The sequence below is a fragment of the Chenopodium album genome, chromosome 25 (genome assembly GCF_948465745.1).
Source record: "Chenopodium album chromosome 25, dcCheAlbu1.1, whole genome shotgun sequence".
Classification (NCBI taxonomy): Eukaryota; Viridiplantae; Streptophyta; class Magnoliopsida; order Caryophyllales; family Amaranthaceae; genus Chenopodium; species Chenopodium album.
This window is the reverse complement of record NC_137858.1, coordinates 16,871,585-16,889,081: the sequence shown is the minus strand read 5'-3', so window position 1 is coordinate 16,889,081 and position 17,497 is coordinate 16,871,585. Positions and strand designations below refer to the sequence as shown.

The following is a 17,497-nucleotide window of genomic DNA, read 5'->3' as shown; positions in this document are numbered from 1 at the left end:
CCCGAGTGTAGTTTTATTTACACTTTGCACGCTTTCTAATTTCCCTCCCCATTTATCATTAGCTGACCACATTGTGAAGCAAATGTGAGTGTGTAAAATTACACCCGCTCTAGGACAGACACCCTATATAACAACATATAACACATTATAAGGATATTACAACAAAATTTCAATGCAGTTTAGACCCTCAAAGTCAACAAGAACACGCCATACTTCGATGAAACTGCACTAAATGACTACACAACACAAGGTGCTTTCCTCATACTTCACATTAGTACTATAATTTCCCGGAAGTGAGACTAAGTCATTTATCAAAATCTTACATACACAACACAATTCCAAACACGGGTATCAAATTCAACCAAAACCCCTAAAATCTAAAATAATTATATTTTCACTAAATTTTAGGAATGATCAGAAAAGTAACAAAAAAAATATCAATATATATAATGATAAAATAAGAACAAATATACCTGAAACCGCTCTAGTATATAAAGAAAAGCATACAAATTTGTAATGATGAAGTTCAAGGAATTCTGCAAAACAAGAGATAGAACAAAACATGAATTGATATTTTTGGCCAAGCAAAATGGAAGGTTTTTACTAAAAAAATATCTTACAAGCTGGAACATTCTCTTTTGCCACATACTTTACTATAACAAATCCAACATTAATTGCAGTACAATAGATGTACATGTATATGATGGTATCTAATAGCTGCATACCTTATGCTTACTGCTGCTATATTCTAGATTCAAGTGCATTTTTCTGAATAATGATTGGCAATACCTACTAGCCTTAAGACTTCATATGATACAATATTCTTTATAGTCTTTGGTGCATGCTGTTCAGGAGGCTTGGCAGAGAAAACACTTACATCTTTTGCTTTTTTGGCACGGGACAAAGCAACGTATAACAGTCCATGAGAGAAGCATGATTGAGGCAGATATATCGACACTTGGTTAAGTGTTTGTCCCTAAGACTTATTGACTGTCATTGCGATACTTAACTTGATAGGGAATTTCTTCCTTTCAAATTGAAATGGATAGTTGGTTGAACCAGTAGGCCTCAAATTAATTCTATGAATGAAAACTTCTTCTCCTTTATATTGGCCTACACCAATGACACATTGAATAACATTGGGGAAAAATCTCTTACAAATAAGTCGAGTGCCGTTGCATGACCCTAAAGAAGGAAGCAAATTCCTCAATAATATGACAGGACAATTTTCTTTCAATGTAAGTTCATGAGGACTCATTCCTCCTAGGCAAAGGCTATTAATAAATTCTGTAGGATAGACATTGCATGTGTCATTTAGCATGGTATCGAAACTCTTGTATGTGACAGGCTTCTCAGGAAAGTCATTAATCATGAAGGAATTAATAGAATCTACATCATCATTTAGTGGTGTCAAAATAGCCTTCTTCGTAAAAGCGCCATGGTGAAAGTGACCTTCAGTTATCTCAGGGAATGTTGCTCTTGTTAGATCATAGATTAGATCTGTTTTATTTTCAAAAGTCTGTGCAACTGTATGAAAGCAGCTTCAGTGTCTTGTAGATCACCATTGCCCAAGGCAAATGACAGGGTAAAGTCGTATCCCCTAATCAAAAGTAATATCTAAGTCCTCTAACTAAAGTAGATAGGGAAGTAGGGTCGAATCCACAGGAAAACTGGTCTTTCTATTCCTAATTAATTAAAATAATCTAAACTATTAAACAATTTGATGTTTGTAAAAAGGAACTATACTACGGAGATCAAGTTTAGGGAGAAAATCAATAACAAGGAGGACTAGGGTCACAGGTTCACCAATAATTAATATTCCGGGATAAAACATAACAAACAACAACCAACATTGCACAAATAACATGATTAACAGGCTCTCGCAATTTATTAATCAACATAGATCTAACAGGCTCTCACAATTTACTAGATTTAAGTTCCTATTGAAAATAGCATTTAATATCAAATTAACATCTGCTCGATTCATCAATTCAATATTGCTAAACATTCACAATCAAATTACATCTGCTCGATTCATAATCTAATTGCAAAGAATTAAAACAATTTAATAAAAAATTATCATGCAATATCAATAATCAATAATAACAAATTATACCTTCATATTAATTATGGATCCCCATAAACCCTAGAATTAAACTACTCAGACATAATTAAATCTAAACTAAGCAAAGCAATTAAATAAGCCATAAGAAATTAAAAGAATAAAATTACTGAAATAATTAAGGAAGAAATCGTTACCGAATCGACGAAATTACAAAGTGGAGTTAAGAACAAGGAAAAGAGTTGAGAGAAAATCTAGAGAGAGAAAATAAACTAAGTAAAGAGAGAAAGTCTAAGAGAGAAGGTAAGTGAAAAATATAATCCTAAAACTTACTTAAACAAAGACTAAACAACTTCCTAATTAGAGATTAATTGCTCGACACAATTTCCCCTTCCAGAAACACGCGCCCGATCGGGCTAAGGGTCGCCCGATCGGGCGCGCCTTTTTCTCGCAATGCCTTTCTCAACAGCCGCGCCCGATCGAGCTAGCAGCTCACCCGATCGGGCGCGCCTATGGCCACGCACCAGCCATTTGTTGCACGCCACGCCCGATCGAGCTAAGCTTGCCCGATCGGGCCCTTAATTCACCTCGAGGCTTGGACTTCGATTGGGCTCGATTCTTCGGCCCAATCCGGATTTCCTCTTCGGGTCTTGAATACTTGGTCCAAATACCTCGGTATTCCGATTACCGAGCCCTTAATCACTAGCTTGATAACTCTAATCGGCCTTGTGCTTCAAATATGGTCGTGTTCCCCTAATTTCCGTAGTCGCTCCATGAAAACCCGAGAAAATGCTCCAAAAGCGCAATTGCTACAAAACTCAACCAAAACTACGAAAACACTAGAAAACACCAATTAGTAATAAAAGTGGCTCGAAAGAGCCAAAAACACTACTAATTATGACCAAGGGACGGGGGTAAATCACTATATAAAATAGACATATCAGCAAGTAAGAACGCAGAATACAATAAATCCTCTCGAGCTCTAATATTTTCTGTTAATTTGAATTTTATGAATTCAGGCCATAAATATGATGTAACAATGCTAGTTTCAACTGCTTCCTTCATTGTCTTATGAGGCACAACCGGTAGAAATCACCTCCAAATACCACAATTTTTCCACCAAACAAAACCTTATTTTCACATAGATTTTGTAGTAGTAAATCTAGTGATCCACTATTTTGTTTCTTGGCCATTGAAGCTTCATCCCATATTATTAATGTTGCTTCTTTCAAAAGAGCAGCCAAGCTACTTTGTTTGGGAACATCACAGGCTAAAGAAGCTTCACTATCAATTGGAATTTTAAATCTAGAATGAGTTGTACGACCTGATGGAATATTTGCAGCTTGCAATGCCAGATGTTGATGTAGGTATAACAATCTTATTCATAAGATGAACTTATGCATACAAAGAATTATACAAGAAAGTTTTGCCTGTTCCTCTGGGACCATCTATGAAAAATGCACCAGGTTTTTTGTCCATAACATATTGCATTATTATGTTTGTACACGCAACATTTTGTTTAGGATTTAACCTTGAGCGACAATTTAAACATTCTTCTGGAATAAGTGCATCTAAGGCATCTATTATATCTTTTGTTCTTCTAAACTCTTCATCAAATTGGCTATTGAGATGTTCAAGGCCAAAAGCAGCAAGAGATTTCCCCATAGCTTCAAGGTACTGTTCTATTGTTCTCACAATTAGGCAATGAATCTTCTGAGAATTATCTGGAAATTGTAGGCGGTAATCTTCAGACAAATGAGAGTAATATTTATGCCAAAGAGCTTCAGGATCGGTTTCTTGACAAAACATAAGAACGATTGCAAATAAACGGCGGAAAGCAACATGCATTTGAACTTGACAGGAGATAAAGTTAGATTGGCTATATCATCATGCTCTATTAAGCATAACTTCAATGCTGCTTCTTTGATGTAGGATAGATTTGGCCATTGACAGTGCCTAAGCCTTCAAATAATGTAGGACTTCTGACATCTAATAACAACAAGCGCAAGAAGAATCGCACTCCTTCTGCAGGGAAAACAAATGCTAACCTGCCAACAGAAAATCTATCATAAACTCTGCTTCCATTGTTTATTGCTTCGTTCCCAACTATAATGTTCACAAAATTCTTCATATAAGTGACCTGTGCCACCTTCAGTAGCTACATTTACAGCGAAGAACTCAGTCAATTGAGTTCTAAAACGCTTTGAATTAGAAACAACATCATTCGGTTTCTCAGGAGGGTGCAGATGAATAGTTTGCATTTTTGGTAAGTGCACTTGTAGAGGAAGCACTAGGGGATACATTTCAAACAAGTCAAAGCTAAAAATTCTCCATGCTAAATCACAAGGAGATACCCATCTTCCTGAATGATATTGTTCAATCTCTTCAATAGGTTTAGTAGCATCAGGTACAATAGTATATGAAATCTTGTCATGGCCGTTGTATACATACTTGTACAAGTACTTTACTGCCTTAATAGTACATCATACTTCAACATTTAAATGGCAATCAAATAGCATAGACAGATATAGATTATAAGGAATAACCCACTGATTATCAAGCTCTGCTCCTCGGATCTTAACCTTTTCTCCAGTGTTTCGCCTTCTGTAAAAGGGATAGCCATCTTTGTTATTTGTCGTCTCAGCTGCATATTGCTTTGGATACTTGTTCTTGCAATTTTGTTTTAGCCCATTTGTACCCATACAAGGACATTCGGGATTTAATTCACCACACGAACCATGCATCATATGTCCAAGTATAATTTTTCGTAGCATAGTATCATTGGCAGAAGGTATTTCAGCTTATACAAACCTATCATAGTCAGCAGGACATTTCAATTTTTATTGTGGCTTCTGAATTATCAAAAAATAAGCATGGGTAGTCCTCTTTTCTGAAATTCTACAACATAGATCATTGCAGCAACTTCGCTCAAAACCTTTTTCTCCATAAATTCTTTTTTCAGTGCAAGCAGCTTTGCTCTAAAGATTCTGGCAACTAAATCAGGTCGATCCTGTGCTAATTCACCTGCAGCTAACTCAGCCTTAATTTCTGGCCAATTAGCATTACAAGTCATGGTTACAAAGAAATCAGGCTTACCATATTTCTGAACCAAATCCATAACATTTAAATATGTCTTCTTCATGTCTCGTGGCCCTCCAAGAAAAGTTGGAGGTAATATCACTCTACGCCCAACATTGTATGCTACTTTTTCTCCACAATCTATTGAATCAAGGATGCCTTGATAAAGATCAACTCTGATGGTTTCCTGATTGTTATGAAAATAATCTAACCAGGTGTTTTTATTTTCACATACATATCAACTATATATTGCTGAAGGCATCTACCAGCTCGTAACAACATGTTATTGGGGCGAATCTGGAGCTTATAAGCATACTATTCCCGTGGAGAAATAAACTTATCTACTCTAGTGTTCTTTCTGTGTGCTCCTATGTACACAAATATAGAATAAATTCATTAATTGTCTCATATATGTGATATAATATACATAACAGAATATGACTAAAGACTGCAAATAAGAAATGTATATGTGTTCCCTCTTCCTCCAGCAACTCTTCAGCTGTGTGTATAGCACAAGACTGTATAGGATATGTATGTGTAGCTGCTTGCTTGCCTTGAACCTCCATGACTTTTTTTTAAGTCCTTGCGTCCAGCCACATTCACCACGAGGGAATAACAAAGGATATTGCAGTGGGTCATAGCAGCAATAGTTATGGTATATTCAATGAGATTCATTTGATTTTCCATAAACCATTATATGAGGACTTAAACTCTCGCTACTTGAAGCATTTTCTGGCCCAATGACTGCAACATCATCTACAACAGGAGCATTATAAATTTTTTAAATTAATACTGTATTTCGATTCAGAACAATCTTAGTATCAGCATTGACCTGTCTTTCTTTTAAAGATCGAAAGAATGCAGCATATGGATTTGCAATGAGACATCCATGGGAATGTCAATCACATCCTCCCTTAACTCAGGAAAACAAGCAAGTCTGTTATTAGGTTCATGCTGGCCATCATAAAAATACAACTATAAATATTTAGGAGTTTTCTTTTCAGGTAATAAATCTGGAACATAATGATATAGCTGCCCATGCAACTTGAAGACGTAAATGCCTTTGTAAGTGTTTGCATCATAAATTCCCACCAATAGAGCTAAAGGCAAATAAGTTGTTATATAGCCTTGCATATGTGCGAAAGTGTATAGCATCTTCATCTTGAGATGTAAATAAGCGTGCTAATTCAGGAGGATATTCATTTGCTACAATTTCTATCTCTCCATCACCACAGCAAAATTAAGAGACTCTAATGCAAACTTTTTTGCACTACACTTGTCACATTGGTTAGGAACAGGTAATTTCAAAGGATGTGCTGGTATTTCACGATCAATAGCAGCAGCTAGGATATTTAAAGATGTCATAAACAATAAAGACTTTAATCAAATAATACTCTACTAATGTCATATTTAGTAAAGTATAGAGCACAAAGGTCAAATTAAGTTGTTACCCTCATGCAGAACCCCTTTTTTTTGGAATATATAGTAGTATTATGTCGTTGATCACTGTCCCTAGGTAGAAGCAATGGAGCAGATCCTTGGATACTTCGACTCATTTTAGAGGTTCTCGTTTTCACTGAAGAACCAATTCCATCTAACCTATTGAAGATTAGTCCAATATATTATTAAGCAAAAGTGTAATAGCCTTAAAAACAACACAATAGGAACAGGTCTATAAACAGAACAATAATACATAAATAGTTTTGATTGATTGTCATTACCTTTCTGAAGTCTGATTCAATGTGTTTGAGCGTTTTTTTTTAGCTGGTGTTACCTCGGCACTATAATAAAGATTAGAAATGTTATTGTAAGTATAATGCAACAATGTATGCAAAAACTTTTCAGGAAAAGAAAAGGGAAGGAATCAAACATGAAAGAAACTTAATTAATCATATACCCATGTCCTTGCATCTCCATATGATCAGTAACATTGCGATTTCTTTTTGATACTCGAGGCTTAATAGCCTATGGAACTTCAATGGAATTGCTACTTGCTGATGAGCTGTGGAAAAAATATAGTTAACGATTTTTAGGAATGATGGTATATGGCATTTTAAATATTACTAATTATTGTACTTTATACCTTGCAAATGCTGACTGAGATGTTCTTTGTGCAGCCTGATTTAATCTATGGCAACTATTCTTAGATAATTGAAGTATCCTAGAGTGGTAATCTATTAAGAGACAAATACACATGTCTGAAAACCAACATTTTCATTCTACAATATTGCCAATGTAGAAGTATACTGTATACTATGCAATGGTAATGAAACTTAAGAGTTTGAACAAATACCTATTACTATAAGTAGCAACCAAACAATGCGTAGGCTTGTTATAAAATAAATGAGTGTGCGTCCTACAAAAATCAAATATATATTTACTTATGGTAACCATTGATTGACATACAAGAATTTGAAATAGGCAAAGACAATTTTAATTCAAACAAAATTGTACTTTGCAAGGACACATTGTTCATAGCAAATAAACTGATACTTTATATAATAACATTACAAAATAATACAACCTAGGTTGTTTCATGTATGCAAAGCAGAAACTTTTTTACAACAAAAAAGGCAAGAACATGCTGCCTGAATCACAATAGCCATACAATTTAGAGAAAGGTTTACAAAAAAAGCAAGGAGATATTGCCTAAACCACATCAACCTAAAAAGCTTAATAAAATCTGAGATAATTCTTAAACGTAGCAGCTAATGAAATAAGCTAACGAAACCTAGCAGCCTTAATACATCTTCTAGTTTACAAATTTCAGCCACCATCCCATTAGAAGTCCCTACGCACATGTCCTTCACATAACAAAGCTCCAACATCTTTTTACACTTAACAAGATCGTGTGGAAGAACAATGGTGACAGGAACTTGTGAATCTTCACCAATTGGAGTAGTAAATCCGTCATCAGGTATACAAGATACGGTGTCAATTTGTTTAGGAACTTACTGTAGACTTTCAAGATGTTCCTTTAAAACCATAAATTTCTCTCATGAGGCAACATTCTCGACTTATCTTAGCTGCAGCTCCAAAATTAGCATCAACAATTTCCAGATTATACTTACAAGTTAAGAAAAAAAATAGCTATCTTTGCAACTCTTTGCTCAACAATACTTATTTCAGGGCAAGGATCACTATAAATGCACTCAATCCCAGTATTGCCACGAGGAAAAGTAACCATTACCAAAGAAATAAAACCACAACTCTCTACCCAAGTGGTTTCTATAGGAGTGACAGAAGCACCAGTTTTCCTCATAACTATGCCTAAGAACTGAACATAGTTAATTGTAACATGAACATTCTCCATTAGTACATTAGGCCCTTGACCTGAACTAGCATCTTGTTTCTCTCTTTTCTCTTGCAACAGAAGCACACTTGTGCCTAAACATCTTCATACACAATTGAAACATCTTAACATGATCAGATGTGAAACCACCTAATTTAACCCCAAATCGGCCAATTAGTTTTTTCATAACCTTTTGAGCTGTCCTTTCATGGGATTCTGCTGCAGTACTGGCATCTCCACCATAAAATAAAAAACGAGATGCACTATTTGGTCCATTAATCCTTAGGCAAACATTATTCCTAGCAGCATCTGCAAATGCATAAACAGGAGGTGGAAATTGCAGCCAAGCAGTAATTTTTTTAAGCAGCGGTTCAAAAGGGATAAACACCTTGTTCAACTGAACAACCATAACCTATAATGGGAACATTCATGTTTAGGACTACACACACTTAAATAAATCTTTATTGTCCAATTTCTTTAATACATTCAAAATCCATACATAATCTAACACAGAAGAAATCCAAGCCAAACCATAACAAACTATGCTATATCCTTTTAAAATCTAAATTTTCCATGGTCCATTATAATCAACACAATTATGGCATGATCCTAATAACAATGGTCATTTAAAGGGGACTATTTAAGTCAAACACATCACAAGCAATCATAACAATTGAACATAAGCTAACAATTATTAGACAACAAACTAATCCCCAAAAATGCATAATTAAACTAAAGCAAACCCAACAAGACACAAGAAAAAGAATCAAGCGAGGGGAAGCTACCTTCTTCAGAAGAACACAACCCGAACAACGACAAAACCAGAAAGTAAATCATCATACCTGAAAATTGACAACCAAAAAAATAAACACACATTATCAGGTCCAATTTATCAAGAACCAAACAATACACCCCACACTAATTAATTTAGAGCCAACCTCAATAGAGCCAACCTCAATATCCACTTGATAATATTAATACTATACTATTTTCCATAACCAACACATTATAATAAGGATCTATGAAAATTACGCATTATAAAATAAAAACATTAATAAAACACAATTATCTACTTAAATGTCAACCAAACCCAAAACTACCAAATTCACTGCCACCCTCAATATCAACTTGATACTATAAATTCCATAATAGTTTTAACAACCAACACAAAAGAATACATGAAAATTTTGCAGTATTAAAACATAAAGCCAACTGAATAATCAACTTAAATATGATCAGTAATTTGGGTCATTCATTAAATCAATACTCCAATTGATGTGTCATGGTCTAGGATTTAGTGCATTGTCGAATTTCATATGAACCAATAGAAAGGGTAAATTCAAGGGAAGAGAAGGAAAAAAATTAATTAAATAAGAAGACACTTACACTGCAGAACTGTCCTAGAATTCTACCTCAATCGCCAAACAACATAGATGTTAGACCCAAAAAGCCAAACAAATGCACATATATATAGCAATCTACAGGCAACCAACTTAATAGAAAACCGACTTAAGACTACTTCCCCAAGTAAATGTTAGGCTCTTTTCCAATCCTAGAAGCCTAAAGTCAAAGAGGACCTATTACAACAGTAACGTAGTACATCAAACATGTAAAAATTGGAGTAACTACTGAAGTAAACAAACCAAGCAAGCAAGGACAAAAAAGGAAAAACTCTAAATTCAAGGGCACCAAAGTAATAGCACCACTTTTTACTATTCACAAGGGAAATACTGTAGCTAAGCTATAGTGCTCGAATTGGACTTTTAAAGGTTTTAGACTCAATCTAATGACCCGATCTAATATTGACCCGACCTTAATTCAACCCACAAAAATACTGACAGACTTGAATCAACCCGATCCAAATTGACTTGTATCCAATTCGAACGAGATGTTTACCTGGTCTAGGAGCAAAGTCTATAAATTGGGTTTGTTGATTTACACGGGAGATTGAAGATACATCCCTCAATTTGGGAATTGATTTTGGCACACCCTAAATTGATTTAGGCACACCCCTATGTGAGAAGAGCATATAAAACTGTGCTCTCACGTAGGGGTGTTCCAAAATCAATTTAGGGTGTGCCATAATCATTTCCCCTCAATTTTCATTCAATCTCACTATCCAACCAATATTTGTTTGCTTCCAGCCTTCAACTCTTCTAGGTAAGTATTTATTTAACACTTCGTATTTACAGTATAATACTTTCGATTGCTCTTGCATTTATTTTGTTTTAGTTCAAATTGCTGTAAGTAATTGAGTGAAATAAAACAAGAAATGAATCTGGGGTTTTGGAATGAAAACGAATTATTATTAGAAAATAGTTATATTCATCAGATTATGTGCTTAGTATGGTGTAAATTGAATGTTGTTGGAGAAATATCTTATAAATTTTCAATTTTGGTGGGCTTATAATTACAAAAATTGAAACTTTTCATGGAATATAATGTGACCACCACCTGTTTGTTAAAATGCTTGTGAGAAAAAAAAAAAAAAAAAATTAAGGTCTGAGTATATCATCTACTTAAGTGGTTGATTACTTGATGAGGTTTCTGACTTATTAGTTTTTCTTGTTTACCTGAAGTTGGTAATGGATATCAATGATGTGGAAGATGAGGACTTTGGGTTCTCTAGGAATTACTTCCTGGCAAAAGAATCGGGTACTTCGGCCAAAAAATCAGGGCATAAACTCTCTGATATTGATCTTGTTCCTGAGGAGGTATATCGAAAGCTTCCTAAATTTATGGGTTGTGTGCCTCCTAATAGTTTTAATGATTGATTGTATAAATTAATGTACACTTGTAGGAACTTAGAGCTGCGGCTATGGATCTCAAACCGAAGCATGAAAAAGAAGTTAAAGCATTGATGGATAGCTATAGGAGTTTATATCAGGATTGGTTGTTTGAACTCAGGTACATTTCGTTTTTTTTTTCTTTTTTTTTTTTGGGGGGTTGGGGGGGGGGGGGGGGGGGGGAGTTCTCCTAAGGAAGTTGGAAATAGATAGCTATTATTCTCGTTGATCTCAATATTTTCATGGATTAGGGATATAGGAATTGATGCCTGTATGATTTTATGCTAACTATATTATATAGGTCTGGCTAATTATTACTCCCTCCATCTCTTAATACAAAACCCCTTTCTCTTTATTATGTGTATAATAAATGCTAGAAAGAGGCTTTCTAGGGAGTATTAGCTATGTTTTTTTAGCACTTTGGCCTTCCATTTGCAATATAAACCTAGCCTAATTCACAAATTTGTAAGGAGGCTAACATCGTTAATACTTAATTCATTATTTGTATAAGCACGTATTTCGCTGCACTATTTTTTATATTTCTCTATAGAACAGAATCAGCAGTCAGCACCATATGTATTGAGTTGAGGTCTTGCATTAGGATGCTTCATATGGAAATCTATCTTGAGTATCCATGTCTAAAACCTGGCCTTCTAATATGGCCATTTGGGTCTGAATTACACACCTGACGCTTTCAATTTCTATTGGTTACATAATTATTTGAAATACATGCTGGTAGAGAACAATATAGAAAGAGGGGAAGAGGGTACAAGAGTTATATGCTGCCTTTAAATCTGCTGTCATTGTAGAGCTATATTATTTAAGACAAATGAAGATCAATGCCGGAAATTAATTATGTCTTTTAACTTGATTTGGATCTGATTTTATCCTACTCACTTTTCTTTAATTCATTTACAAGACTTTCTCAGTTGCATATCAGCTTGTGATTAAGTTTTTCAACAAGAAATGGCAAACAAGTTAACCTGTAATATGTGCAAATGTGAAGATCGTGCAAATGCCTTTTAGATTATGCAATAATTTTAATGGATGCCATTACTATATCCTTGAATGCTTGTACATTGCCCCAATATCCATGTTTGGGTTAACATTATGTTCATTACTTCATTCCATCCTTTTCTCTTAGTACTTTTTCTTTAACGGTGTGTTTGGATAGAAGGAAATGGAAGGAAAAGAAGGGGAGGGAAATGGAGAGATGTGATATCTTTCATTTGGATAACAAATGAGGAAGTAAGGGAATTGGAGGGGAGAGAAATGGAGGGATTAAATTGTAGGAAAATGATCCCTCCAACAATGGAGAGATTTGGAAGGAAAACTCACCATTCTTCTCTCCCCTCCCTTTCCCTGCCCTCCTCTTCTCCTCCCTCCCCTTCTTTTCCTTCCTCTAATGTTATCTAAACACACTGTAAAGGAAAAGAAGAGAAAGGATAGGAGGGGAAAAGAAAGGAAGAGAAGGGAAAAGAAGGAGATTTTATTTCCAATGTTTGGTAAATGAAATGTAATGAAGGGAAGAGAAGAGAAAGGAAATATGCTTTTATTTTCTCTTTCTAGTCAAATTCCTCCAAATTTGGGAGGAAAGGAAAGCTGAAAATTTGTAAAGAGGCTTTCCTTTCACTTCCCTTCCTTTCCTTTAAATTTTCATGTCATTCATCAAACCAAACATGGGAATATATTAAAACCTTTTCCTTTCTTTTCTTTTCCTGCCAAATCCCTTCAACCAAAAATGGCCTAAATTCTCAACTCACTTTTAATTAATTTTTGTTACATCTAACATCTTTTTTATTATATATTTTATTGCCCGAAGAAAATTGGAAGGTAAATTGGGACATTTATCTTTACTATTATTTTACTTTACTTTAGTTGTTGGAGGTCTTTTGATGAGCACCTCTGTTTGATGGCATACATCCATGCATAATATTGCCTGCCTTGTTCTCTGTGTTTGTTAAAACTTGAATTGTTGTTGTATATTACTTGTACTATAGTAGGCTACATGAAATATGTATCCTTGTTAGTTGTAAGTGAAATGGAGTAAAAAATAAGTTCCTAACCTGACAATCTGACTACCATATACTTTGTATATGTTAATATATATACTTAGAGGCTGACTTTGTCAAAATCACTAGATCAGTAATGATCACAACTCTCCTGTGTTGTAATTTAATAGGAACAGTTAGCAGTACACCTTCTGTTAAATGGATAATACTCTTGAAATCTCAAGCTCTCTCAGAGAAGGATTGCTAAGAGTTGAAGCATAAATTAGAGTGACTTGTTGATCAGAGATGTGAATGTGTGGAGATTGGAACTGGAGGAATAGGAATTCAGAACTATTTTTAGGGCCATTATCCCTATGTTTTGTTCTGTTATTTGATCTTGGATTGTAACTTTCTGTTTTTGCCTAGTTTTTGCTGTATTCTTGAGGTTGGTTGAGAGGCTCTGCTGTTTAACTTTGGTACTGGCTGTAAAATAATCAATACTTAGAGAAGTGATATCAAGTTTATCAACTATACAACAGGAAAAATTCTTTTTATCATCATGTAGCTTTAGATAAATCAAGAGTTTAGCCGATATGGCAGAGTAAGATCACTAAACCTGTATTGCATATTGTCTTCCCATTACTTCCCATGCTCAAAAAGTCAGGGCAAATGTGCTTCACTTGATGTAAGTTTGATGATGCAAATAAAAGCTTTTAACCTAATATTCTCAGATGATGAAATTCAAAGAACGCTTTTCAGATGATTGTGACAATAATTAACTCGAACACTTGGAGCATGGAGCACTAGGCTGTAAAGTGAATGTTGCCATTATTGTTTGCAAATGATCAATCTATCAAGACCTGACATATTGAGCTTTAAGTTTTCTTTAGTTGATCTAGTACATGGAGTCATGGGCATACACTTAAACGGCATATTAAGATTATGTTCATCACTGTTTTCCATTTGATGTCATTAACTCAGGTGTGGGTTTGGCCTTCTCATGTATGGTTTTGGATCAAAGAAAGCCTTGACTGAAGATTTTGCTTCAACGACTTTGACCGAGTACTCAGTGCTTGTAGTTAATGGTTATCTACAATCAGTAAATATCAAACAGGTAAATTGGTCAGAGGAAATGTTTTCCTCTCCAGGAAAACCTTCTCTCTCCATCCTAGATTCCTAGGTGTACCGTTTACCTTCCCCCTTCTCATGTTTGTAAGTGCACATTTGACCCTAGGTAAGCATGATCTTTTTAATAATGTTCTTTACTGCAGGTCATTGCTGCAGTGGCTGAACTTTTATGGGATCAAATCAAATCCAAAAGGAAAACAACTGGAAGCTTGTCTAAAGCTCAACTACCATACAATTCTAAATCCACTGATGAAGTCTTTGCTTTTCTGGATGGGTCACTAGCAGAGGAAAATGATTCTTTCGTGTGTGTTCTAATTCATAATATTGATGGACCTGGTTTACGGGATACCGACACTCAGCAATTTCTTGCGCGGATGGCTGCTTGCTCTCATGTTCGAATTGTGGCTTCAATTGATCATGTAAATGCATCATTGTGTAAGGATCATTATCCTTTTTTTTCCTCTTTGAGACTTTAACACTGTGTTTGGATAAAAAAGGAGGAAGGAAAAGAAGGGGAGGGAGGAGAAGAGGAGGGGAGGGAAGAATGTTGAATTTTCCTTCCAAATCTCTCCATTGTTGGAGGGATCAATTTCCAACAATTTAATCCCTCCATTTCTCTCCCCTCCAATTTCCTTTATTCCTCATTTGTTATCCAAATGAAAGATATTCCATCTCTCAATTTCCCTTCCCTTCCTTTCCCTCCATTTCCTTCAATCCAAACACACCGTGAGGGTGACAGCCAGTGTAAAACTGTCACATCCCATGACATGAGCCAAACTGATATTTTATGGGATTAAGGCTTTGATTGATTGATTGATTGATTGATTGATTGATTGATTGATAGTGTATATCCTTTGATCATAATTACTTAATTATTTAACCTTTTCTCTTTTACCCCTCCTGTTGTTTATTCCTCTCTGAAATTCATAGGGTTACATTACAATATTACATATAATGCACGATCAAATCATTGATTCAAAACCTTGATCAAAACATATAATGCATCATTTTCTGAGGCATTTTGCCTTCTGCTTCCATTAGCTGTTATCTATATGTTCTAGCTTTTTCACAAATATTTCCTTTATTCCAACTTTCTTCAAAACTTCAATCATGTCAATTTTGAAACTGCTGATGTAACTGGCACATGCTCTGTTTTTCTGTTTCTGCCTGCCAAATTGTTAAAATAGTTTGCTGCACTTACAATATAAGCTATTGTCAAACAATGAAGCATAATTACAATTACTGGATGCAAGTGTGTGATTATTATCATCATATTATTTCTGGCTATCAGCTAACTTTGATATGAGTGGCTTACCCACTGGTTATTATGTTCCTTGATTTAGCACTATTATGATTATTATTACATATGGATATAAGTTGATTACTAGAATTAGGACCTAACTACTAGCATTGTTTTTTCCTTGGGTGGCAGTGTGGGATAAAAAGATGGTCCACACACAATTCAACTGGTGCTGCCATCATGTCCCAACCTTTGCGCCATACAAGGTTGAAACAACGTTCCATCCTCTGATTCTTGCGCACAGCGGTAGTGGCCAAACTGCGAAAACAGCTGCCATAGTTCTACAAAGTTTAACACCAAATGCCCAAAGTGTATTCAAAGTTCTTGCTGAGTATCAACTGGCTCATCCTGATGAAGAAGGTGAGTAACCTTTTGCTCTTATTCACCAATATATGCGATTTAGGCTGTTGATTCCTCTCATTAATACACTCTTTCTCAACTCTTGGAAAAAAAAAAAAATCTTTCAGGGATGGCAGTCAATGATTTATACACAATTTGTCGGGAGCGCTTCCTTGTGAGTAGTCAGGTCACTCTGAACTCCCACCTGACGGAATTTAAAGATCACGAGTTGGTGAAGACTCGAAAACATTCTGATGGGCAGGATTGCTTATATGTTCCCCTTGCAAGTGAAGCTATTGAGAAGCTGTTGATGGAGATTGGTCAATAGATTCTTGCCAAGAATACCGATATGATAGCAGGATTAGCAGCCGGGGTAGCATTTTACTGATGTATTGTATAAATGATGGTTGTTCATGAACCGGAGTTTTACTGGCTGGCGGCATGTTGTTAGAATCCACCTCTCCTCTAGTCTTCTTTATGTATTTTCTTTCCCTTCGCTTGTATTTAGCTTATGTACTGTTTTATAAGGCTTTTATTTGAATATTATGGGCTCTATTATTGTCAATCTAGCGTTCACTGGGAGAATATTGTAAATGTAAATTAAAGCTCTTTAGAGAGTGGGTGGTTAATGAACTCTAGGGCTCCTACCATTTGCTTTGAATGTTATTGTTTTAGGCTGTTTATACTAGTTCCTCACAAACCTCAAACATCACCCCCCCCCCCCCCCCCCACACACACACACACCCACCCACCACACACACCCACCCTCCAAAACAAATACACTTTATTGTTGGATCCGCTTGTGCTCGTCTCGACTTATTCTGCCTTACAAGCCCTAATTGACCGTTGTCACCACAAGAATGTGTTCAATCAGATGCTTAACTTACTTGTGTTGCTTTGTGCCATATGCCATTTAGACACTTGGCTTTCACCTTCGTCACCCTTAAACGGGAGTACACTACACAGACCTGGTAACAAAATGAACACATTTAATCAGATCATGACACATTAAATGATATGTCACCAGCAAAATGAACACTCTTGAGTATTTGTCCTTGTAGAGCTCTATTGTTTGCACTTAATTAACTCAAAATCATAAATTATCAAATGAGACAACATAAAGATTCTTTGAGTTATGCACTATTTATATACTACCTCCATTCCCTTTTGATAGTCCCTTATGGGCATTTTTCACGGGAATTAATAAACACAAATAAGAATAGTTAAAGTACATTGAAAAAGTAAATTGACATTGGTTATGCAAAAAAGTAGAGAGAAAAAGTAATAAAAGTACATGGGAAAACAAATTTTACATGGAAAAGTTAAATTTGCACAAATATTGTTGCAAATTGGAGGGAATTTTAGTAAAAATGTAATATTAATGGTTGTTGGAAAAAACAAATGTGGTGAATATTTTGGGACTAAAATTTGTCCATAAGGGACTATCAAAAGGGGACGGAGGGAGTATTTACTTTTACTATGTACGAAGAATATTTTACCAATATATAAATAAATAAAATA

The 17,497-nt window shown here is 35.3% G+C and overlaps 2 protein-coding genes across 3 annotated transcripts; one reads left to right on the top strand and one right to left on the bottom strand.

The window, feature by feature from the left end:
• Nucleotides 1-976: 976 nt before the first annotated feature.
• On the bottom strand, nucleotides 977-3,910 carry LOC145613805 (uncharacterized). Its single transcript, XM_081668854.1, has 3 exons — nucleotides 3,493-3,910; nucleotides 3,159-3,404; nucleotides 977-1,527 (listed from the first exon to the last, which is right to left on the bottom strand). The coding sequence occupies exons 1-3, from the start codon at nucleotides 3,908-3,910 to the stop codon at nucleotides 977-979; spliced, it is 1,215 nt and encodes a 404-aa protein (XP_081524980.1).
• Nucleotides 3,911-10,573: 6,663 nt separating this feature from the next.
• LOC145614740 (origin of replication complex subunit 2-like) lies at nucleotides 10,574-16,637 on the top strand. 2 transcript variants are annotated; one of them, XM_081669810.1, is made up of 7 exons: nucleotides 10,574-10,592; nucleotides 11,012-11,146; nucleotides 11,233-11,339; nucleotides 14,191-14,323; nucleotides 14,481-14,772; nucleotides 15,770-15,997; nucleotides 16,105-16,637. In XM_081669810.1, exons 2-7 carry the CDS (start codon nucleotides 11,018-11,020, stop codon nucleotides 16,302-16,304), a joined length of 1,089 nt encoding a protein of 362 aa, XP_081525936.1. In that variant the 5' UTR covers nucleotides 10,574-10,592; nucleotides 11,012-11,017; the 3' UTR covers nucleotides 16,305-16,637. The 2 variants fall into 2 exon arrangements, with proteins under 2 accessions (XP_081525936.1, XP_081525935.1); XM_081669809.1 differs by lacking the exon at nucleotides 10,574-10,592 and having other exon boundaries at nucleotides 10,943-11,146.
• Nucleotides 16,638-17,497: the final 860 nt, after the last annotated feature.